The 23811-nt window shown below is 46.5% G+C and overlaps 1 protein-coding gene across 1 annotated transcript in view; it reads right to left on the bottom strand.

Moving 5' to 3' along the window:
* Nucleotides 1-23811, bottom strand: part of AP1G1 (adaptor related protein complex 1 subunit gamma 1) — a 707422-nt gene that overhangs the window by 71253 nt on the left and 612358 nt on the right. Inside the window, exons 19-20 of the mRNA XM_069217071.1 lie at nucleotides 13222-13348; nucleotides 12010-12093 (exon numbers count right to left, since the gene is read on the bottom strand). Coding sequence (XP_069073172.1) covers nucleotides 12010-12093; nucleotides 13222-13348 — 211 coding nt within the window. The remainder of the gene's footprint in view (nucleotides 1-12009; nucleotides 12094-13221; nucleotides 13349-23811) is intronic.

Raw genomic sequence — 23811 nt, 5'->3', positions numbered from 1 at the left:
ACTTAGGGAGAGCAGGGCTTCTCAAGCCCTGACTCCACAAATAATAGTCAGAGATGCTGGTTCCCTCACAGGAGGGACCAACAACTCTGAAATCACTGAGGATAACCCCAGTGAAGAGGACATCCAGTTAGCCAGGATGGCCAAAAGATTGGCTTTGGAAAGACAGATCCTAGCCATAGAGAGGGAAAGACAAGAGATGGGCCTAGGACCCATCAATGGTGGCAGCAACATAAATAGGGTCAGAGATTCTCCTGACATGTTGAAAATCCCCAAAGGGATTGTAACTAAATATGAAGATGGTGATGACATCACCAAATGGTTCACAGCTTTTGAGAGGGCTTGTGTAACCAGAAAAGTGAACAGATCTCACTGGGGTGCTCTCCTTTGGGAAATGTTCACAGGAAAGTGTAGGGATAGACTCCTCACACTCTCTGGACAAGATGCAGAATCTTATGACCTCATGAAGGGTACCCTGATTGAGGGCTTTGGATTCTCCACTGAGGAGTACAGGATTAGGTTCAGGGGGGCTCAAAAATCCTCGAGCCAGACCTGGGTTGACTTTGTTGACTACTCAGTGAAAACACTAGATGGTTGGATTCAAGGCAGTGGTGTAAATAATTATGATGGGCTGTACAATTTATTTGTGAAAGAACACCTGTTAAGTAATTGTTTCAATGATAAACTGCATCAGCATCTGGTAGACCTAGGACCAATTTCTCCCCAAGAATTGGGAAAGAAGGCGGACCATTGGGTCAAGACAAGGGTGTCCAAGACTTCAACAGGGGGTGACCAAAAGAAAGGGATCACAAAGACTCCCCAGCAGAAGGGTGATGAGACAACCAAAACTAAAAATAGTAAAGAGTCTTCTACAGGCCCCCAAAAACCTGCACAGGAGGGTGGGCCCAGAGCCTCTTCACAAAACAATGGGTACAAGGGTAAAAACTTTGATCCCAAAAAGGCCTGGTGTCATAGCTGTAAACAGCATGGACACCAAACTGGAGACAAGGTCTGTCCCAAGAAAGGTTCCACTCCAAACTCCCATCCAGGTAACACTGGTATGGCTAGTCTCCAAGTGGGATCAACAGTGTGCCCAGAGCAAATCAGGGTCCACACTGAAGCTACTCTAGTTTCTGAGGGTGGGGTGGATTTAGCCACACTAGCTGTCTGGCCGCCTAACATGCAAAAATACAGACAGCAACTCTTAATTAATGGGACCAGAATAGAGGGCCTGAGGGATACAGGTGCCAGTGTCACCATGGTGACAGAGAAACTGGTTTCCCCTGGCCAATACCTGACTGGAAAAACTTACACAGTCACCAACGCTGACAATCAGAGAAAAGTACATCCCATGGCAATGGTTACTTTAGAATGGGGAGGGGTCAATGGCCTGAAACAGGTGGTGGTCTCCTCAAATATCCCAGTGGACTGTCTGCTTGGAAATGACCTGGAGTCCTCAGCATGGGCTGAGGTAGAGCTAAAAACCCATGCAGCAATGCTGGGTATCCCTGAACTGGTGTGTGTGAAAACAAGAGCACAGTGCAAGGCACAGGGTGAAAAAGTAGAGCTGGAGTCTGGAAAAATGGCCCAGCCTACCAAGAGAACAGGAAAGTCAGTTGGGAAACCAACTGCAACACAGCAAAAGAAAGGGAACCTCTCTTCTCAGGAAGAAGTTCTGCCCTCTGAGGGAACTGAGCCTTTGGAGCTTGAACCTTATCAGGTTGAGCTCTTAGGCCCAGGGGGACCCTCAAGGGAGGAGCTGTGTAAGGGACAAGAAACCTGTCCCTCTCTTGAAGGCCTTAGGCAGCAAGCTGCTGAAGAGTCCAAAGGCAAGAAAAATGGAACACATAGGGTCTATTGGGAAGATGGGCTCCTGTACACTGAGGCCAGAGACCCCAAACCTGGTGCCACTAGGAGAGTGGTAGTGCCTCAGCTGTTCAGGGAGTTCATCCTAACATTGGCCCATGACATTCCCCTTGCTGGACATTTGGGACAAACCAAGACGTGGGAGAGGTTAGTCAACCACTTCTACTGGCCCAATATGTCCAACATGGTTAAGGAGTTTTGCCTCTCCTGCCCCACCTGTCAAGCCAGTGGTAAGACAGGTGGGCATCCAAAGGCCCCCCTCATTCCACTTCCAGTGGTGGGGGTGCCCTTTGAAAGAGTGGGTGTGGACATAGTTGGTCCACTCGAACCTCCCACAGCCTCAGGAAATATGTATATCCTGGTAGTAGTGGATCATGCTACCAGGTATCCTGAAGCTATTCCCCTTAGGTCGACTACTGCCCCTGCAGTAGCCAAGGCCCTCATTGGTATCTTTACCAGAGTGGGTTTCCCTAAGGAGGTGGTGTCTGACAGAGGTACCAACTTCATGTCAGCATACCTAAAGCACATGTGGAATGAGTGTGGAGTGACTTATAAATTCACTACACCTTACCATCCACAAACTAATGGCTTAGTTGAGAGATTCAACAAGACATTAAAGGGCATGATCATGGGGCTCCCAGAAAAACTCAAAAGGAGATGGGATGTCCTCCTGCCATGTCTGCTTTTCGCTTACAGGGAGGTACCACAGAAGGGAGTAGGGTTCTCACCCTTTGAACTTCTGTTTGGTCATCCTGTAAGGGGACCACTTGCCCTTGTTAAAGAAGGCTGGGAGAGACCTCTCCATGAGCCTAAACAGGACATAGTGGACTATGTACTTGGCCTTCGCTCTAGAATGGCAGAGTACATGGAAAAGGCAACCAAAAACCTTGAGGCCAGCCAACAACTCCAGAAGTTTTGGTATGACCAAAAGGCTGCACTGGTTGAGTTCCAACCAGGGCAGAAAGTCTGGGTTCTGGAGCCTGTGGCTCCCAGGGCACTCCAGGACAAATGGAGTGGCCCTTACCCAGTGCTAGAGAGGAAGAGTCAGGTCACCTACCTGGTGGACCTGGGCACAAGCAGGAGCCCCAAGAGGGTGATCCATGTGAACCGCCTTAAGCTCTTCCATGACAGGGCTGATGTGAATCTGTTAATGGTAACAGATGAGGATCAGGAGGCAGAGAGTGAACCTCTCCCTGATCTTCTGTCATCAGACCCAAAAGATGGCACAGTAGATGGAGTGATCTACTCAGACACCCTCTCTGGCCAACAGCAGGCTGATTGTAGGAGAGTCCTACAACAGTTTCCTGAGCTTTTCTCCCTAACCCCTGGTCAGACACACCTGTGTACCCATGATGTGGACACAGGAGACAGCATGCCTGTCAAGAACAAAATCTTCAGACAGTCTGACCATGTTAAGGAAAGCATCAAGATGGAAGTCCACAAGATGCTGGAATTGGGAGTAATTGAGCGCTCTGACAGCCCCTGGGCTAGCCCAGTGGTCTTAGTCCCCAAACCTCACACCAAAGATGGAAAGAAAGAGATGAGGTTTTGTGTGGACTACAGAGGGCTCAACTCTGTCACCAAGACAGATGCCCATCCAATTCCAAGAGCTGATGAGCTCATTGATAAGTTAGGTGCTGCCAAATTTCTAAGTACCTTTGACTTGACAGCAGGGTACTGGCAAATAAAAATGGCACCTGGAGCAAAAGAAAAGACAGCATTCTCCACACCTGATGGGCATTATCAGTTTACTGTTATGCCCTTTGGTTTAAAGAATGCCCCTGCCACCTTCCAAAGGTTGGTGAATCAAGTCCTTGCTGGCTTGGAGTCCTTTAGCACAGCTTATCTTGATGATATTGCTGTCTTTAGCTCCACCTGGCAGGATCACCTGGTCCACCTGAGGAAGGTTTTGAAGGCTCTGCAATCTGCAGGCCTCTCTATCAAGGCATCCAAATGCCAGATAGGGCAGGGAACTGTGGTTTACTTGGGCCACCTTGTAGGTGGAGGCCAAGTTCAGCCACTCCAACCCAAGATCCAGACTATTCTGGACTGGGTAGCTCCAAAAACCCAGACTCAAGTCAGGGCATTCCTTGGCTTGACTGGGTACTACAGGAGGTTTGTGAAGGGATATGGATCCATTGTGACAGCCCTCACTGAGCTCACCTCCAAGAAAATGCCCAAGAAAGTGAACTGGACTGTGGACTGCCAACAGGCCTTTGACACCCTGAAACAAGCAATGTGCTCAGCACCAGTTCTCAAAGCTCCAGATTATTCTAAGCAGTTCATTGTGCAGACTGATGCCTCTGAACATGGGATAGGGGCAGTTTTGTCCCAAACAAATGATGATGGCCTTGACCAGCCTGTTGCTTTCATTAGCAGGAGGTTACTCCCCAGGGAGCAGCGTTGGAGTGCCATTGAGAGGGAGGCCTTTGCTGTGGTTTGGTCCCTGAAGAAGCTGAGACCATACCTCTTTGGGACTCACTTCCTAGTTCAAACTGACCACAGACCTCTCAAATGGCTGATGCAAATGAAAGGTGAAAATCCTAAACTGTTGAGGTGGTCCATCTCCCTACAGGGAATGGACTTTATAGTGGAACACAGACCTGGGACTGCCCATGCCAATGCAGATGGCCTTTCCAGGTTCTTCCACTTAGAAAATGAAGACTCTCTTGGGAAAGGTTAGTCTCATCCTCTTTCGTTTGGGGGGGGGTTGTGTAAGGAAATGCCTCCTTGGCATGGTTGCCCCCTGACTTTTTGCCTTTGCTGATGCTATGTTTACAATTGAAAGTGTGCTGAGGCCTGCTAACCAGGCCCCAGCACCAGTGTTCTTTCCCTAACCTGTACTTTTGTATCCACAATTGGCAGACCCTGGCATCCAGATAAGTCCCTTGTAACTGGTACTTCTAGTACCAAGGGCCCTGATGCCAAGGAAGGTCTCTAAGGGCTGCAGCATGTCTTATGCCACCCTGGAGACCTCTCACTCAGCACAGACACACTGCTTGCCAGCTTGTGTGTGCTAGTGAGGACAAAACGAGTAAGTCGACATGGCACTCCCCTCAGGGTGCCATGCCAGCCTCTCACTGCCTATGCAGTATAGGTAAGACACCCCTCTAGCAGGCCTTACAGCCCTAAGGCAGGGTGCACTATACCATAGGTGAGGGTACCAGTGCATGAGCATGGTACCCCTACAGTGTCTAAATAAAACCTTAGACATTGTAAGTGCAGGGTAGCCATAAGAGTATATGGTCTGGGAGTCTGTCAAACACGAACTCCACAGCACCATAATGGCTACACTGAAAACTGGGAAGTTTGGTATCAAACTTCTCAGCACAATAAATGCACACTGATGCCAGTGTACATTTTATTGTAAAATACACCACAGAGGGCACCTTAGAGGTGCCCCCTGAAACTTAACCGACTATCTGTGTAGGCTGACTAGTTTTAGCAGCCTGCCACAAACCGAGACATGTTGCTGGCCCCATGGGGAGAGTGCCTTTGTCACTCTGAGGCCAGTAACAAAGCCTGCACTGGGTGGAGATGCTAACACCTCTCCCAGGCAGGAATTGTCACACCTGGCGGTGAGCCTCAAAGGCTCACCTCCTTTGTGCCAACCCAGCAGGACACTCCAGCTAGTGGAGTTGCCCGCCCCCTCCGGCCCGGCCCCCACTTTTGGCGGCAAGGCCGGAGAAAATAATGAGAATAACAAGGAGGAGTCACTGGCCAGTCAGGACAGCCCCTAAGGTGTCCTGAGCTGAGGTGACTCTAACTTTTAGAAATCCTCCATCTTGCAGATGGAGGATTCCCCCAATAGGGTTAGGATTGTGACCCCCTCCCCTTGGGAGGAGGCACAAAGAGGGTGTACCCACCCTCAGGGCTAGTAGCCATTGGCTACTAACCCCCCAGACCTAAACACGCCCTTAAATTTAGTATTTAAGGGCTACCCTGAACCCTAGAAAATTAGATTCCTGCAACTACAAGAAGAAGGACTGCCTAGCTGAAAACCCCTGCAGCGGAAGACCAGAAGACGACAACTGCCTTGGCTCCAGAAACTCACCGGCCTGTCTCCTGCCTTCCAAAGATCCTGCTCCAGCGACGCCTTCCAAAGGGACCAGCGACCTCGACATCCTCTGAGGACTGCCCCTGCTTCGAAAAGACAAGAAACTCCCGAGGACAGCGGACCTGCTCCAAGAAAAGCTGCAACTTCGTTTCCAGCAGCTTTAAAGAACCCTGCAAGCTCCCCGCAAGAAGCGTGAGACTTGCACCACTGCACCCGGCGACCCCGACTCGGCTGGTGGCGATCCAACACCTCAGGAGGGACCCCAGGACTACTCTGATACTGTGAGTACCAAAACCTGTCCCCCCTGAGCCCCCACAGCGCCGCCTGCAGAGGGAATCCCGAGGCTTCCCCTGACCGCGACTCTTTGAACCTAAAGTCCCGACGCCTGGGAGAGACCCTGCACCCGCAGCCCCCAGGACCTGAAGGACCGGACTTTCACTGGAGAAGTGACCCCCAGGAGTCCCTCTCCCTTGCCCAAGTGGAGGTTTCCCCGAGGAATCCCCCCCTTGCCTGCCTGCAGCGCTGAAGAGATCCCGAGATCTCTCATAGACTAACATTGAAAACCCGACGCTTGTTTCTACACTGCACCCGGCCGCCCCCGCGCTGCTGAGGGTGAAATTTCTGTGTGGGCTTGTGTCCCCCCCGGTGCCCTACAAAACCCCTCTGGTCTGCCCTCCGAAGACGCGGGTACTTACCTGCAAGCAGACCGGAACCGGGGCACCCCCTTCTCTCCATTCTAGCCTATGTGTTTTGGGCACCACTTTGAACTCTGCACCTGACCGGCCCTGAGCTGCTGGTGTGGTGACTTTGGGGTTGCTCTGAACCCCCAACGGTGGGCTACCTTGGACCAAGAACTGAACCCTGTAAGTGTCCTACTTACCTGGTAAAACTAACAAAAACTTACCTCCCCCAGGAACTGTGAAAATTGCACTAAGTGTCCACTTTTGAAACAGCTATTTGTCAATAACTTGAAAAGTATACATGCAATTTTGATGATTTGAAGTTCCTAAAGTACTTACCTGCAATACCTTTCGAATGAGATATTACATGTAGAATTTGAACCTGTGGTTCTTAAAATAAACTAAGAAAAGATATTTTTCTATATAAAAACCTATTGGCTGGATTTGTCTCTGAGTGTGTGTACCTCATTTATTGTCTATGTGTATGTACAACAAATGCTTAACACTACTCCTTGGATAAGCCTACTGCTCGACCACACTACCACAAAATAGAGCATTAGTATTATCTATTTTTACCACTATTTTACCTCTAAGGGGAACCCTTGGACTCTGTGCATGCTATTCCTTACTTTGAAATAGCACATACAGAGCCAACTTCCTACAGAGTCCAAAACCCAAATGCATGGAATGATCTGGGAGCAATTACCCTTAGTTTAAGATTTTTCCATGCAATTATATAAATAGATTACTAAGTAAGTCAATATAAGTGGCAGGGGTATAGAACACAAGGGTTTTCAAGGTCTGTGCCAAAGGGCACCTGACAGTTTGGGCTTATCCATGCCTTTCGGAGCAGAACCATGACTAATTGATAAACACTGTTCATAATCTGTAAAAGTAAAGAAAAAACGAAAATATACAAATAATTTAACAAAAACTACCTTCTGAGTCAGAAGGTGGTCAAAAAGGGGAGATAGTCACTGCTTTGGCTTAGGGGGCTACATCAGTTCAAACTTTATAATAAAGAAACATACATAAGTGGTGCTGCTTCACCAAGCTCCCCTCAGTCATCACTAGCCATTTCTCCACCTGCAAATTCCTGCTTGTGATTTACCTAGACATTTATCTGATCGTTCTGAGAGAGAACAGCTTCATCACACTTTACATGTATTTTATCACCTAGGCTACCTGGTAAACTTTGAGCTTGTTATTCCTTCCAAATATCAGAGTTTATGGGGCATGGCTTGACCAGTCACAATAGTGAACCCTCTTAAAAGGAGCTCTCCTACCAGATCCCCACGTCGGCTCCCATCCTTCTGCTGGTTCCATCCCATTTGCCCGACCTGGGTCTGGGGCATCTCTACATTTTGGGGCTGGTTGTCGACAAGGACCTTTTGGAGGCTCGGGTAATAGGATTCTCTGAGCACATCACCTAAGAAGGCAGCAGCCTGTGCCTACTGGTTTGGCAGCCTCTGCCACATAGAGGCTGCGCTCACCTCGACCTCCCAGTGTGGACTGCTCCTGCCCTGCCAGCTTTCTGGCCATACCTGCTGCTCTTTGCCTAGCTCATGGTGGGGCCCTCGGACAACCCAAAGGACCTAATGATTGGGCACTCCAAGCACGGGCCTCTCAGTGGAACGGACACTCGCTGCTATCAGCCCTAGTCTTGCTCCCTGCTTCTGGCACTTAGCCCCTTGACTTGGAATCCTTGCAGCACATGACTGGGGGCTGCCTGCGAATTACTGGAGTGGCTGGCCTGCAGTGATTGGCAGTCACTGCTCTCAGTACGAGTCAAACCTGGTGAGTCATAGGTGGCATCCAGGCACAGGACTGCCACTGGGCTTCAGAGACAGAGGATTTGATTCCTTTAACATCTCTGCCTAGGTGTGAAGCAATCACCTCCACCCCACACAAGCCGATACCCATATAAGATGGGCTCAGTGCGGCACAAAACGATTCACCCCCACAGCACTCCCAGGGCCTCAACAACATGCAGTAGGTTTAGACTCACACACAAACTCTTTGCACCCATGTAACGCCCTTCCTGCTTTGAAGGTTTGGCTGATTGTGCTGGCCACACTCTATGTGGACTTGTGGTGCAAGAGAGTTGACCCTTCTCCCACACCGGATCCTGGGCCCGAGCTTCACAACAACAGCCATCATGGGTAGGCATCGCCCATCATCCTTGCAGGCATAAACAAAAATTGACAGGTTCTATGATAGAGCTCCCACAAGTCCCTAAGGTTCGAGATGATGCAAACACAGATTCCATTCTACAAGCTATATAAGCCTTTTTAACAGCCCTCGAAACGAAGATCATAGTAATAGGAATTGATGTCGCTCTACTGCACCAATATGTGAGCAATATTGTGGACAGGGTCTCTAGCCCCGAAGGCAATCTCTCAGAACACAAAGTTAATGTACTTAAATCAACCGTCTTGCACCTTTCTACAGCCTCTAAGGTTTTAGAGAACACTGAGAACTGTGCCTGCAGGAACAATCTTTGATTCTTTGGCTTCCTAGAAGGCACTGAAGGCTCCTCACCCAAAAATACTGAGGAGTACTGGATTACATCTTGGCTTCCTGAAAACCAAATATCAACCTGCTTTGTGCTAGAGCAGACCAGTAGATCACTAGCATGAGGACCACCCTAGGCCTTTTGTGGCCCAAGTCCAGGACAGAGATGTGATCCTTAAATGAATGAGAGAATCCATCGTATTCCAGCCTGCTGGCAAGCTCCTCTTTCCTGACTATACTCATTTGGCCCAGAGAGAACGTACTCTTTGTTCAAGGCTTGGATGCACAGGCCATATATGCAACTTATATCTGCTAGCCCAGGAGTCAGTTCTATCTCTGAGACACAGCATTACATCACAGCTGCTGCCCAAACGAGGCAGGGGTCATTATATAAACCGTACTTAGACCCAAAGGAGGTAGAGGGCATTCCGGTCATGACCATCCTGGGGCGCTATCAACATACAGGTTTCACTGATACTGGCGCCGATTTCTCAGCCTCCTGCTATTCAATTCAGGTATGGGGTTGGGGTTAATCCTATCGGGCCAGGCGGAGGGTTACAACCACTATACTCTCAGATTTAGACATAGGGTTTGGTAGGAACATGTAGGCTCACTAGAATCATGCAATATGGTGGGGTTATTTATCTTCTTCACTCTTGCTGTCATATTGGTTATTGCGCTATGTTTCATCTGCCTAATTATCTCAGCACATACTTTTTATTTTCAAATACGTTTACTTCAATAAATGCATTGAAATACATTTCGCATTTTGTGTTTCACCTTGGTGTGCATGAGTAACTGAGCGAAAGGTGTATGATCTGTTTCCATAACTTCCTGGAGGAGTCAGAGTGCCATGTTTAAGTTGGTGTATTCACCTTTTGCCGACAGATTTGTGGTGAAGCACTTCGAGCTAGCCAGGAGTAGGGGCGAAAGCTGGCAAGCGTTTTGGGGTGTAGTCGGTCTCTCACAGTCAGTGGTACTGCCGTCCTAAACATGCAGCCATATTACCAAAATGGGTACGACATTATATATACACACCTAGACTCCTCGTGGAAATGGATAGCCCTTGAGTATGATGTAGAGTAGGCAATTAAATGCATCTCGCTTCCATCATTTTTGAGACAGTATGAAGTCAATGCGGAGCTGTACCGCTTTCCCACACATGGGGAGTATTGTGGGGAAAAAAAAAACAGATCCAGTCTGGCAATCAACTGACCAGAAGACTCCAGACTATACAAATCTCAATGGCTAGGATCACCCTCAACCTCTCATCACCTGCACCTGAAAGAGCTCTGCTGCTTCCCAATTCACAAACAAGCACTTTTCAATCTCCTCACACACAAAGGTTTACACAACATTAGCCCCACTTACCTCAACTGCAAACACTTCAACAAAACAAGAGTCTTTTACCTAGCCAAACTCCTACTGGCACACAGCCCCCCCCCCCCCCAACCACCACCACCACCCAATCAGTACAACCAGATCCAGAAGTCGTGACTTCTCCTACCTCGCTCCTAAAACCTGGAATGACCTGCCCCTGCATATAAGAACCACCTTTTCAGTTCCGGCAGTAAATGACCAGACTCTTCACCTAGCACCTACCCTGGCTCTGCCCATACAGCTCCTGCCTGAGTGACAGAATGCCATCCTGGGTAAGTTGTGGCCTGTACAAATACACATAATGTAACAGGGCTGGGTCAGCAGACTAACAGCAACGCAGAAGAGGGTTTTTCACTGCCCCGATTTAGCAACAGTTAATTCGGTCTGCCTAGCAATAGTCCCTTTAGCTCTCAGGCCATCTATTAAGAACCTTCTCCCAGGACTTTGCCTCAGTTGTACGCTACATGCTGCAATTGAGGCAAAACATAATGCTGCACTTGTAAGAAGTTAAATTACAAACAATCGATTACTGTGGCTTTCCCCCACCTTAGAGAGCCACCTTACTGCCTTCCAAAAACTCACCCTCTAGAAGCTTACTGCTTTAGTGAGACCTAAAACTGAGATTCTAACAGAAAAAAGCAACACAAGTACACATTCTGGCCACATGCTCCCTTAAATTGAGATACTACTGCTCCTCAAGAAAGATGGAGTTAAAGAAGGAGTACCTCAACGTCTCATGCTTAATTTCCATTAACACACACACACTACAAATACACGTTCAGTTACACTGTTACTACAGTCGACAAACTTTTTTGGTACACTGTCACGTCATCTTTAAGCCCAACCTTACACAGTCTTGATCACTGTGGGCTACTTCCATTTACTGCACTCTACCACAGTGGTTACCAACCTCTGGCCAGGTGGAGCCTTTGGGGCTAGGGGGCATTGTGTACGCAAATGCTTAGAAAATTTATAATATTAACAGATTGATGAAGTGTCTATAAATAAGGCGGCTATATGTACAACTGAACATTTTAAAACATACTGTAAATATCAAGAAATTTGAAATTGGAGGCTACAAATTAGATTAGTACCCTCAGATTGATTTGTGGGATCAGTGCAGGTGCATCAAACAGAATATAGTATAGACAATGTGTGGCTTCAATGGAGTTTAGACAAGCTCCAACGTTCCTATTTTTTAAAAATTTATATTTGCTTGCAAACAAATATAAAGGTGTGATTCAGGTATGTGTTTGATGAATGAATGCTTCTGTGCTGTTTGTGTATTGTTTTGCTATTCAAATCATTAACAATGTTTAGGCCGGGGGTCCCAGCTTCCAGTAGCGACTCAGTGGGAGGGATCTGGTTCCCTGGATTCCAATAATGATTCAGTGCGGGCCCCAGGGTTCCATTAACGATAAAGTGGGAGTCCTTAGGAGTCAATAGGTTGAGGACCACTGCCTTACCACTCTCCTACAAACACCTGTATAGGCACGTTACCAGCTTCAGACATACCTGCAGCAATATCATTGAACAGGGGCTGCGACGATAACCCATCCAACAAGAATTGCGGCTGAGAAACTTGTGTTACAGGAGCACCTTCAAATAAACAAAAAGCCAACAATTCAATCACAGGTCAACAGGGGTTAACATAAAAATTTAATATGTAATACACAACAAGCAGCTCTCCTCCTCTCAGGCATGCATTCCCTTAAACAGTACTCAACAAGTTATTGTATGCAGATAATCTGATTTTAATACACCATATCTTAATATTTCACTCTGCTCCTCTCCACGACTCCTTTCCTACCAGTTTTGCCTACGATATGTTTAACTTGTCAAGCTTCAAGTCAACTTATGTGATTTCCTTTTAGTCCATCACTTTTGAACTCTCTTGCAGAACTCCAGCCTCCATTCCCATCTAACCTCAGATGAGCTTCAAACAAGACAAGCTTCACATCTTCACCCTCAAACTCCGCTTCCGTTCTCCACTGGCCAGGCGAACATCCATTTACCTTGCCACCACACCTTCAGGATTAGCTACCATACTTGACTACCCCCCCTAAAGCCCAGCTTTCAGTATCCCGGGACCAGCTTTTTGAAAACTGATTCTGTCTCCCCTAACACAAGCTTTCTGTCTACTCTCCCAGACCAGCTTCTCAGCTACATCCCCAGAATCAGCTATCTGCCTCTTATCTCTTCCCTCCACCTCCCTACTCCTCCATGGGAATCTGCTTCTCTCCAACCCTTCAATCCAGTATTCAGTCTACTTCATGCTTCCTGGGAGGGTTGCCCAATTACTACATCCTATAACCTTCTGGTCCAGCCTCTTTCTCCTAACCCAGACAAGTTTCCCACCTTTCAACCCCCCCACAAAATCAAAACAGATTCCAGTCTTGATCATACCATACTTCTCCACAACAGTAACAGTTTTCAGGCTTCCTCTCAGTTTCTCCCAGGTCCAGCTTGAGGTCCTCATCTCATAGGTGCAGCTTCCCATTAGAAGCCCTCACTCCCCCTTCCCAACCCCACAACTGGGGTTTAGCTAACTCCTCCCCACATCCTTTTCCCTCGGGTACAGGTGCCATTCTTGTCTGGCAGTCACCCTCTCAACTAGGAAAAGTTGGAAACTAATTAAGAGTAAACTTTTCTGTAATATTCTAGTCTAGCCTTGAGGTTGCCCTGTTTTAGAATCCAGCCCCTTTCCCAACATTCTATCAGTCTTACCAGTTAGACTGAGATCGCCTAGTAGGTCCAGTAGCTCTCCACCGACTGAAGATGGCTTGCTTGTGGGTGCAGTCAGAATAACAGGAGTAATATCATTTCCTCCCAACAAGTCTAGCAAATCATTTGCCTAAAATGAGGACAGAAAAAAGGCTTTAATGTTTATAGTTTGATTTCAAAAACACTAACTAGAGTGATTTAATTTGAGGAGAGAAAGTATTTTATTGTACCAGAATAAACAGAAAAGACTAAGAAACCAGTTACACTTAAATAGTGTATGGATTTGGACAGAGCAGATGCTGTTCTTACAACTTTTTCGAGAGTACTCAGGTTACAGCACTACTGGGGCAAGTCCCTAAATGTTCTTGATCACAGCTCCCAGACACTTTCTGCATGTGGACACGCCTATGTCAGTCACCAAAGACGGATTTAAGTACTTTGGGATATATGTGACTAGAGACCCCCAAATATTTTATTGGGAACGTTTCACCCCCATATTGTACTATTTTGATGCAGGTGTATAACACTGGAAAACCTTGCTGCTCTCCCTACTGAATACAGCCGCAAGGATCACAATGATGACCCTGCCCAGAATACTTTATGATCTCCAAAACACCCCCTATTAAGTTCCTGAGAAATTCTCCCTCAAGACAGAGGCCTTGCTCCTTTGGGGCACCAGGTCGCTAAGTATAACCCATACAGAAACTAATGCATGGAGTTTATGATGGTGGAATCTGCCTTCCTGATATTCGAAAATACTACTGGGCTGTGCAACTAGCAATCATTAATGATTGGACATTCGCAGCCTGGGACTATTTTGCAGCACTATAGAATGCAAAGGCCCCACAGTGATTGCTATCATGCACTAAGACAGTGGTACACATCTGGAGGGAGGCCACAACCTTTCTAGGGTGGAGGGGGAAGTTGATGGAAATGACGCCCTTAAGGGCGAGCAACACGCTTGCGGAAGAAGGAAAACTACAGGGTTTCTCAAAGTGGGACCTTATCAGTATATCCAAACTAGGGGACATTTGGAAAAATGGTGACACGCTCTCGTTTATTGACATGCAAGACCAGTATAAACTGAGTCACACTGAGTTATATAAATATTACCAGCTCAAGCATGCACTGGCAACACATATCCCTAGACAAACTGTGTTGAGGACTCCTCTCCTCCCATAGACCGTATATTAGCAGAGCTACTCAGGGGGCGATTTCATTAATATATATAAAAAAATATTGATTAATAACTCCCCTACTATATTACAACAGTGTAAGACAAAATGGAAATCTGAGATAGGAGACTTCAGGGTTGGAGAATGGGAAGAAACCACAGGAGCATTTAAAGAAATTGCCATTAAAACTTGCTTTAGACTAATTCAACTGCACATTTTGCATCAATCTTACTACTCATGCACGTCACTACATGCCATGGGCAGATGCCTCATGAACATTTGTGTCAGTGAATGCAGGGAAGTGGGTATCTTCCTCCAGGTGCTCTGGTCCTACCCTGAAATATGGAATTATTGGGCAACATTTAGAAAAATTATGAAAACTATATCATGTTACACTGTGCCCAATATGGTCAAATGTTGTGTAATAAATGTTACCTAGATATAGCAAGCTGTGGGGTTGAAAGTGGCCAAATGTAATATAGCCACAAATTGAGGAGTGAGTCAGTTTCGGGTATGGCAGACTGGAGTGAAGACTTGGACTGGTGTATGCTATCAGAAGAAACGATCTATCTTCGCAGAGTGTGCTCCAAAAAAATGGGAAAAAACCTGGGCTCCTTGGTGGGCGCACAGAGGGTTAAGATCACTTAAGTCAAATCATGCTATTATATGATGTGTGACAGAACAGTGCATAATGATGTCCACTTTCAATTACTTCTGAACACCTATCTCAATAACCCTGCATTGCTGATATTTACGCTGTGTTGCTTTGGAACCTTTCTATTGTCTTCATGTTATTTTGTCATTTTTTCTGAAAATCAATTTAAAAAAGATTTAAAAAACAACAACAATTTGGACAGAGAAAGTACTACCATAGCGGGAGACCCAAGATACTCACTATAGTAATTGCTGTACCCTTAGATATTTTCCTGTGTCTCGCCATTTTTTTTTTTTTTAATCCTGCCGCTCAGAACCTGAACTACACAATGCTGCTCTCAAGGGAGAAAAATAGGCTGGATTATACAAACGGCTTCGAACTCTATGTTCATGGGAAAAGAAGCCTAGGCCACTGATGAGGAACAGGTCATCAAGGTGGGATCCCAAAACAAACAATAAAGCATCTGGAACTAAGACTATCTGAAATGCTGTCTAGAAATAATGGTGTCTTCGGCACAGCACTCAACTCTGCACTTAAATTCTAGGAGCAGATGCAACATTGTGCACTGTTCCACGTTTAGTTTATGATATTTGGTGCTCCACCGTAGTGATCTCACCTGCAAATGAGCTTGATGAACCAGAACAATACAAAACAACATTATGTCCAAAAAGCAAAGGAAGACAAGAGCCCACAGGCTTAATCTAGGGTGAAACAACTGAAATTTGCGATGGATGGCAGTCATTCAAGAGTGAAAGGCTTTACTTGGACTGCATCCAGGCTCAAGGCAGAAGGAGGTGGAGGAACTCAACGGAGGTCTTCACTACATGGAGGGAAAAGCTAAACCTGTGTAAACGGGTATAAAAATGCTGGGAGTGAAAGACAATAGAGTAGGCGCGAATCACCCTTCTAAAGCTACTAGACCCCCCCCAAGAGAAGAGGTGAACTTGCTCATTATGCAGGTGGGCTGCAGTTCCTCCCAACGCCTCACTGAGCAACTCTCATGTTAAAGCAGGGTCAGAATATAGCACAGTGATATTTCTGTAAGGCAACTTAAAGCAATGTGTAGGAAGCTGGCACTGTTATCCTATGGGAGGAAAACAAGTTCTGCAAACAGGTAGAGTACTGCGACTTACAAGACCAATCTCCTGGGGCTGAGGTGAGTAGTGGGCAAGGTCCAAGACAGCACCCACAGAACACATTGAGTGGCAATGGGGCATCTGGGTGCAGAGTGCAAACCAGTGTCAGGTCCCAATGCCTTCCTATGAAGATCGGTCACTGCAGAAAAAGGCTGCAGGTCCTGGCCGGGAGGCCAGTGAGGCTGAACAAAGAGTGGGGCTCAAGCCTCACTATGCTCGGGTGCAAGTAGGCACCTTTGGTCCTCTTCTCCACAGCTCAGGGGTGCAGAGGTGTAGGGATTTCTTTATCAGAGCGGTTGCGGTTGAGGGGTGCTGTGTGCAGACGCTGCAGGCATTGTGCAGATATGCCCTCACATGTAATATAACGCACCCTGCCTTAGGGCTCCAAGGCCTGCTATAGTGGTGACTTACATACATTGCATGCAGTGTTAGGGGACCTGGCACCCAGGCTGTGTGCCATGTGATGTTTTGACACTTGTTTGAACCAAGACATGCAGTCTGCAATGGCAGCCTGCCATGTGCTTGTTGAGGGGTCCCTTAGAGTGGCCCAATTGGTGCTGCAGACCTTAGGGATCCTCTTTCGTACCCCAGGCCCTAAGTACCATTTATTAGAAACTTACAGAGGGTGCTAAAAGTTTTGTGAATTGGGGTCTGCAGTTTTGAGAAAGATCTTTCACTAGGGACCTGTATAACATGAAAATCCGATACTATGTTTGGTGAAAAGACAAATGTATTTCCACAACATTCTGTCAGAATTAAGACATGCAGAGTTGTTAGGAAAATAGGGTTAGAACTTATGTTTGAGCTGAGGTTATTTATAATAAAGGTTTTGGAGACAGGTTCAAACACAGACAATCTTCTTTGCTGTAACTATACATGCTCCCATGCAAATGTCTTCTATGCAGTTAAAACACTTAGGGCCTCATTACGACCCTGGCGGCAACACCGCCAACAGGCTGGCAGTGTTCTGCCAGCTATTATGACCGTGGCGCATTAGCCACGGCCATACCGCCGGCCCCTCCAACATACCGCGCCAGGCTTCTGCCTGTCGGTCATAATTCCCAGGGCATGAGTCCCCAACCACCAGCCTGTCCACAGCGGTAAACAACGCCATGGAAAAGCTGGCGGTAAGGGGGACTCGGGTGTACCTGGGGGCCCCTGCACTTGGCATGGGCAGTGCAGGGGCCCCCAGGCACAGCCCCATTGTGCATTTCACTGCCCGAATTTCAGGCAGTGAAATATGGGACGGGTGCTGCCGCACCCGCTGCACTTCAACATTGCCGCCGGCTCTATTACGAGCCGGCTGCAATGTTGAGGTGACTTTTCCGCAGGACCAGCGGACGCGAAACACTTTTACCATCCGCTGGCCCAGCAGAAAAGTCATAATAGGGAGCCAGATACAGGTAAACTGGCGCTCGCAGCTTCGGCGGTGTTTTAAAAAGACCGCCGAAGTTGTAATGAGGGGCTTAAAGCCATAACATTTTAATGAATGGTGCTTTGAAAATATGAGCCTGAAAACAGATCTTCCAGTGAGCTGTAATAGCAAGGAATAAGAATAGTTGGCCACATCTGGAAAAAATACAAGCGGTATTGAAGAACTGCCTTTTAGTGGCATGTGATTAGACTGAAATTCTCCTGCCACAGTAGATGCTGAATTTCTTCCATTTGAAGGTACAGAAAGTTCAGTCTGATGGGCATCTTGCCTCTATTAGAATGTCAAGGAAAGATTTAGCTAAATTTAGGTTGACATATCACAGGCAGGAGTCCTACAGTGAAATGTACTTTCATTATTTGTAAAGTGTTTCTAGTGCAGATAAAACAAATCCAAAACGTAATATTGAAACCAGTGTCTCCTGTAAAATAAAAATCGTAACATCTACTAAGGCCTAACTATCTCCCAAAAACAGTCCTAAACAAATTTAAAATGTGGAAAAACTGAGCTCAAATGCAACTGGGACTTTCGTCAAATTTTGAAGAGACTGTTTTGGCCCTGGCAACTTCTGGTGGAGCAGGTTTGGTTTCCATGGCGGTGTCTGGAGCTGCCTCCCAAAAATGTGCAGACAATTTAAGAATCCTCAGCAGCCTAGTCATTTTGGTGTAGTAAATCATTCTGTCTTTCAAATGTCATATTTTGACTTGTTCTTTTGGGATCAACCAAAAGGTCAAAGTCTCTGGTTCATGGTATCTGGAGGTAAATTCTGTGCACTTTCTGTTTTCAGGGCTTAGTGGAGACGTGATCTGTGGATAATCCATTTTGGTAAATATGTTATATAGCATCTCACTGTTTAGTATTCACATATGACACTCTTGAAAGATTCTACAGAGAGCATCTTGTTATTTGCAATGACAGATCCCTGAACAGCAGCCATCTCCCAATGTTCTAAGCTTCTAGATCAAGACTCTTTACATTGCTCTCTCCTGTTTGTTCAGACAGGACATGTTGTGGCATCATCTATCTTAATGGGGATTACTGCCAATGCTACTGGGAGAAGAAATGACTTGACAGCCAGATAAGCATCCCTGATCTCCAGAACATGGATGTGATATTGCTATTACCATGCCTTTAACAGTTAGCACACTCAGATGCTATCCCTCTGCTGCAAGAGATCCATCTGTGACCACAGTATAATACAGTATTGCCTGGTGGAAAGGCAATTCCTCAATGAGACTGTTTTGAGAACTTCACAATGCAAGAGATTTCAGGACCGTTTGGGACATACTGTCCTGGCATTCCTCAAGCTGAATGCAGTGGAACTACAGATACTGTTAAATGTGTGTAATGCTGAGCTGCCAAAATGAGAATACAATATGGTTTCCATCCAAGCAGGGTTCCAGACTTATTAAGCAAATCGGAACTTGGTTGCCTGAAGAAGATAGCATTTCAGTTGAAAAGACAAGTCTCTCCTCAAAGAGAAAAGTTATTTTTATGAACCAGTGTTACTTCCAGGTAATGCAACAACTACATTTGGGGTAGGCCTCAATTTTGCATAGTTGATCTGGAGCCCCACGGCCTGTAGAAAGGCTGTTGTCAGAATCCTGTACAGGTTTTTGGTAAGGCTGAGCTTTTATCATTCAATCATTTGTATATGGGTGTATAGAAATCTTCAAGTGCTTTAAAACAACTGAAATTAATCACCGCAGTGATCAGTTAAGGAATACGAAAAAGAAATGCAAACATTGACGATGTTTTTTGGCAATTGGAATAATAAGTCTGTCTTGCAGACTGAAGGAGTGCAACTCTTTAAGTAACTGGGGAACAATCAGGTGCACCCTAAACCTTTCTCTTGTATCCACATCTTTTCTATTTTTAGATCTGGAATAGCTTAAGATGCTTGCTTTGTGGACTTTGTTTTCCAAATACTAACATTTCTTGATTTGACACCATTGCCTTTTTGTTTTGATACTACTGGCTGTTTAACTGGTTTCTCCAAAAAGGTGCTGGTTTACAAATGGTATCCAAAAGAACTTGGTGTTACAGAAGGTGAGGGAGTTTTGAAACACAAAGTACAACACTCACAATTTGTTGATGAGTAAAAATTAGCACAAAGACACATAGAAAGGATCTGCCCTGCTACTGCAACACAAGAATGTCCCAAAGAAGTAACCGGAGTTGTGGGGACACACTCATGACCAGACGTTTCGGATACCACATTCTCCTGGCTGAATCCGGTGCAACTAAGATAATTTTGGCATGGTCATTTCTGATATTCTTCAAAACTTGGGTCAGCAGCATGGCATACAGGGGTTTAGAGCTCCAACGGAGAGTTGCCTTGAGAATTCCAGCATGTAAAAGTTTGGACACTGCACATTCTTGGCAGTGGTGAAAAGATCAAGCCAATGTTCTCCTCATTCTTTGAAGACGTCTGCAGTACTTCTGATGTAACTTGTATTCATGGTTCACTAGGCACTGATGGCAGCATTCATACACCTATCCCACCAGCCCTGTGCCACTTCTGGGGTGCAATTGGCATTCATGATATGCTAGGGAATGTCAGAGATGCCTTGGGGGGAGGGGGGGGGGTGGAATTGGGTTAGCCAGTTCCAGACACCCAGAGCCTCCTGCCGCAGGACACAGTGCACCCTGTTTTTTGCAATACCCCATAACTGTGGTGTGGTCAGTGAGAACTTGAAACAGCTTCCCCTTAATAGACGGGAGAAACACCTTTAGTGCTAAGCGCACCCCCCCACAACTCCAGCATACTGATGTGGAAGCCGATCTCCAATGGAGACCAGGGTCTTATGATCTCCACCTCTCCCAAATGGCCTCACCAAACAGCAAAGATGCATCTGTCACAACTGTAAAATCTGGGTGGAGTAGGGAGAGGCGTCTGCCAATGGCCACATTGTGGTCAAGCAGTCACCACTAAGTCTTTTGGAGTCTTCTTCAAAACCTGGATGAAATCATACAGATTTCCTTGGTGTCGAGTCCAATGAGACTTCAGATCCAATATATGTCCTCTGGAGTGCAGGACTCAAAAATTAGGTCCCTAAGGCGGCGAGAAAGAGAACAGAGGTTTAAAAACCCAGATCATATACCAGATGTCCTGGGAGCTGGTAGTAAAGCTAAAAAAAAAAACACTGCATCTAGAACAGCTCTGTTGGACCTGGCCCTTTTTGCAGCATCATACGCAAACGTTTTGCCTCCTTCCTACTATTTTCTCTGACTTGTTTTTGTTCGCTTTAGGACTCTGGGCACTATACCACTGCTAGCCAGTGCTAAAGTGCATATGCTCTCTGTCTAAATTGCATTGGTGATTGGTTTATCCATAATTGGCATAATAAATATACCAGTAAGTCCCTAGTAAAGTGCACCAGAGGTACCCAGGGTCTGTAAAACAAATGCTACTAGTGGGCCTGCAGCACTGATTGTACCTCCCACATGAGTAGTCCTGTAAACAGGTCTCAGACCTGCCACTGCAGTGTCTGTGTGTGCAGTTTTGAACTGCCAGTTTGACCTGGCAAGTGTACCCACTTGCCAGGCAGGCCCAAAACCTTCCCTTTTAGTACATGTAAGTCACCTTTAAGGTAGGCCCCAGGCAGCCCCATGGGCAGGGTGCAATGCATTTAAAAGGTAGGACACGAGTGAGATACTATTGTGTTTGACCAATGACTGTGTTTCACCATTGCGCATAGTAGTTGCTCAATGTTCACCAGTAACACATTACATGCTGTATTCAGTTTAGCTGCCTATTGGCTTTAACATGGAGTTAGCCATTACATTCTGTATTCAGGTCAGCTGCATATTGGCTTTGACATGGCATTAGACATTACATTTAGTATTTGGGTTAGCTGCCTATTGGCTTTGACATGGCATTAGACATTCTACCTATTGGCTTTGACATGGCATTAGACATTACATTTGGTATTTAGGTTAGCTGCCTATTGGCTTTAACGTGGGGTTAGACATTGCAGATGAGCTGTGTTTTTCCACATGATAGACCAAGGTGTGTTTTTCACACCAAACTATAGCTGATAAGAGAGAGTACATTTGGTGTTTTCTTTTCTGCTCAGCCTTGGGAAGAGGAGTGGTCTAGGAGATATGGCCAGTATCCAAAGGCTTGCTTAGTTTTCCCTAGTCTGAGATGAGGGGGCAAGTTTTTGGAACGATGGCTCTGGGCAACGGCAGAGTTAGTTAGATTGAATCTGCTTGACTTCAGACAGGAACGGAGACGTCAGTTGCCTGTCTCCCCTTTGGGTAGAAAATCTCTTTCTTGCAGTTGAACGGAGTCATCAACTTGAAGCCCCAGAAAGATGAAGCTGAATATAGGCCCTACAGCCTTGCCCTACTGTGATGAATTTTGACTTTTATGCTTTGCTTTGAAGTTATGCTATAATATAATCTCATGTATCACATGTATTTGCTGTGTACATTGCAACTGAAAAGTACTTTGATATATTTTGCTTTCATTGCTGCAACTACTTTTGAACGTGTGCTTCCAACATACTAATTTCTTCTCTCAGGAACCTTGTGGTGAAGTAATAACAACAATAAATGTCCTCTTTAAACTCAGAAGTGCATTCCAGAGAGGTTCTGTAAGCTCGGTTATGAGATAAGAGCAGGAAGCAGAACACACGAGTCAGTGGATTTTACATGTCCTGATAGTGAAATACTGCCAAATTCATTTTTCACTATTACAAGGCCTACCTCTCCAATAGATTAACATGGGGATTGCATCTAAATTCCTCTTAAGTGTAATTTCCCATTGGGAGCAGATAGGTATATGGAGTTTGGGGACTCTGATTTAAAAATGCATCTTTTAGCAAAGTTGTTTTTTAAATTGTCAGTTTGAAAATGCCACTTTTAGAAAGTGTGCATTTCCTTGCTTAACCATTCTGTGCCTGTGCTTGGCTGCTGAATCCACGTCTGGGTCAGACTGACAGGCTGGTAGTGAATTCACCCTAGACAGTGACAAAAAAGGAGCTGAGGTGTGTAAAGCATATCCTGATGGGTTTTCCTGGGCTAGACTGGGAGGGAGGAGCTGACACCTGCACCTGAAAGGGCTATGCCTGTCCTCCCACAATGCAGTCTGACTGCCTGAAGCCCAGCCTGGGCAAGGCAGGATTGTGTGAACAACAGAGACTTTCCGTTTAAGTTTGCGTACTTCAAGGGAGAAATTAGTATAAGTAGTGGACCCAAAACCCCAGACCTTTAGAACACTTCTGGATCAAGAGGAACCTCTGCCAAGGAGAAGAGCTGAAGAACTGTGAGGAGGAGTACTACCCCTTTGCTGTGTGTGCTTTGCTGGGTTGGCCTGCAGTTGCTGCATCTGCTGTGGAGAGGACAAACTGGACTTTGCTGTGTATCCTGCTTGTGAAGGTTCTCCAAAGGCTCGAAGTAGAGCTTGCCTACTGTTGGAAGTCTCGGGGATATCAAAGACTTCAAATTCATCTGCCTACAGCACTGGGAACTGTGTGTTTTGTGCTGCAACAGAAGAAAAACCACTGCGATGCCGTCAACAACGCTGCTGCCTGCACCATGATCGGATGGCACTGCACGGAGCCTTGCCTGGTTTCACACTGCGACCCTGGTCTCACTGCCACTGCGCTGCTGCTTGCACTGTGGCCTAAGCACACTGCTTGTGAGGTACAAGAAGCACCGTCCCGTATCACAGCCCTGATCCACAGATGCCAGCTTTTCCAGCATCGTCAATAGATGCTCCCGTCTGCACCATGGCCCATGGCCGCAGCATGAAGTCCGCTCTGCATTGTGCCACAGCATTGGGCCTACCAACTGCATCGCTTCATCGACGACACTGCCGCTGCCTGCACTGCGACCTGGAAACACTGCACGCCGCACTGCCCCTTTTATACTGCAGTCCTAGTCTTTCCAAAGCCGCAGGATGCGGTCACCTAGCCGCTGTCGCACCGTGAGCTGTGGGCACCGCACGTTGCATCGTCCTGTTTTGCACCGCAGCCTGAGACGCCATCAACGCCAGTACTCCTGAGTGCATCATCAGCATGAAGTTCGATCTGAAATGCATGTACCCAACAACCCCTGCACCAACCTCCGTTGCCAGCGACACAGCACTTCGAAGCTCATCGCCAGGATCGCAATGTCCTACATTTCCAATGTACTGTACGAGGTCGGCTTGAACTGCTGGAGTTGTTGTTCACAATGCCGTGATAG

Source organism: Pleurodeles waltl, chromosome 12 (assembly GCF_031143425.1).
Source record: "Pleurodeles waltl isolate 20211129_DDA chromosome 12, aPleWal1.hap1.20221129, whole genome shotgun sequence".
NCBI classification, from domain to species: Eukaryota; Metazoa; Chordata; class Amphibia; order Caudata; family Salamandridae; genus Pleurodeles; species Pleurodeles waltl.
The sequence above is the reverse complement of the archived record's forward strand: the minus strand, read 5'-3'. Positions and strand labels throughout refer to the sequence as shown.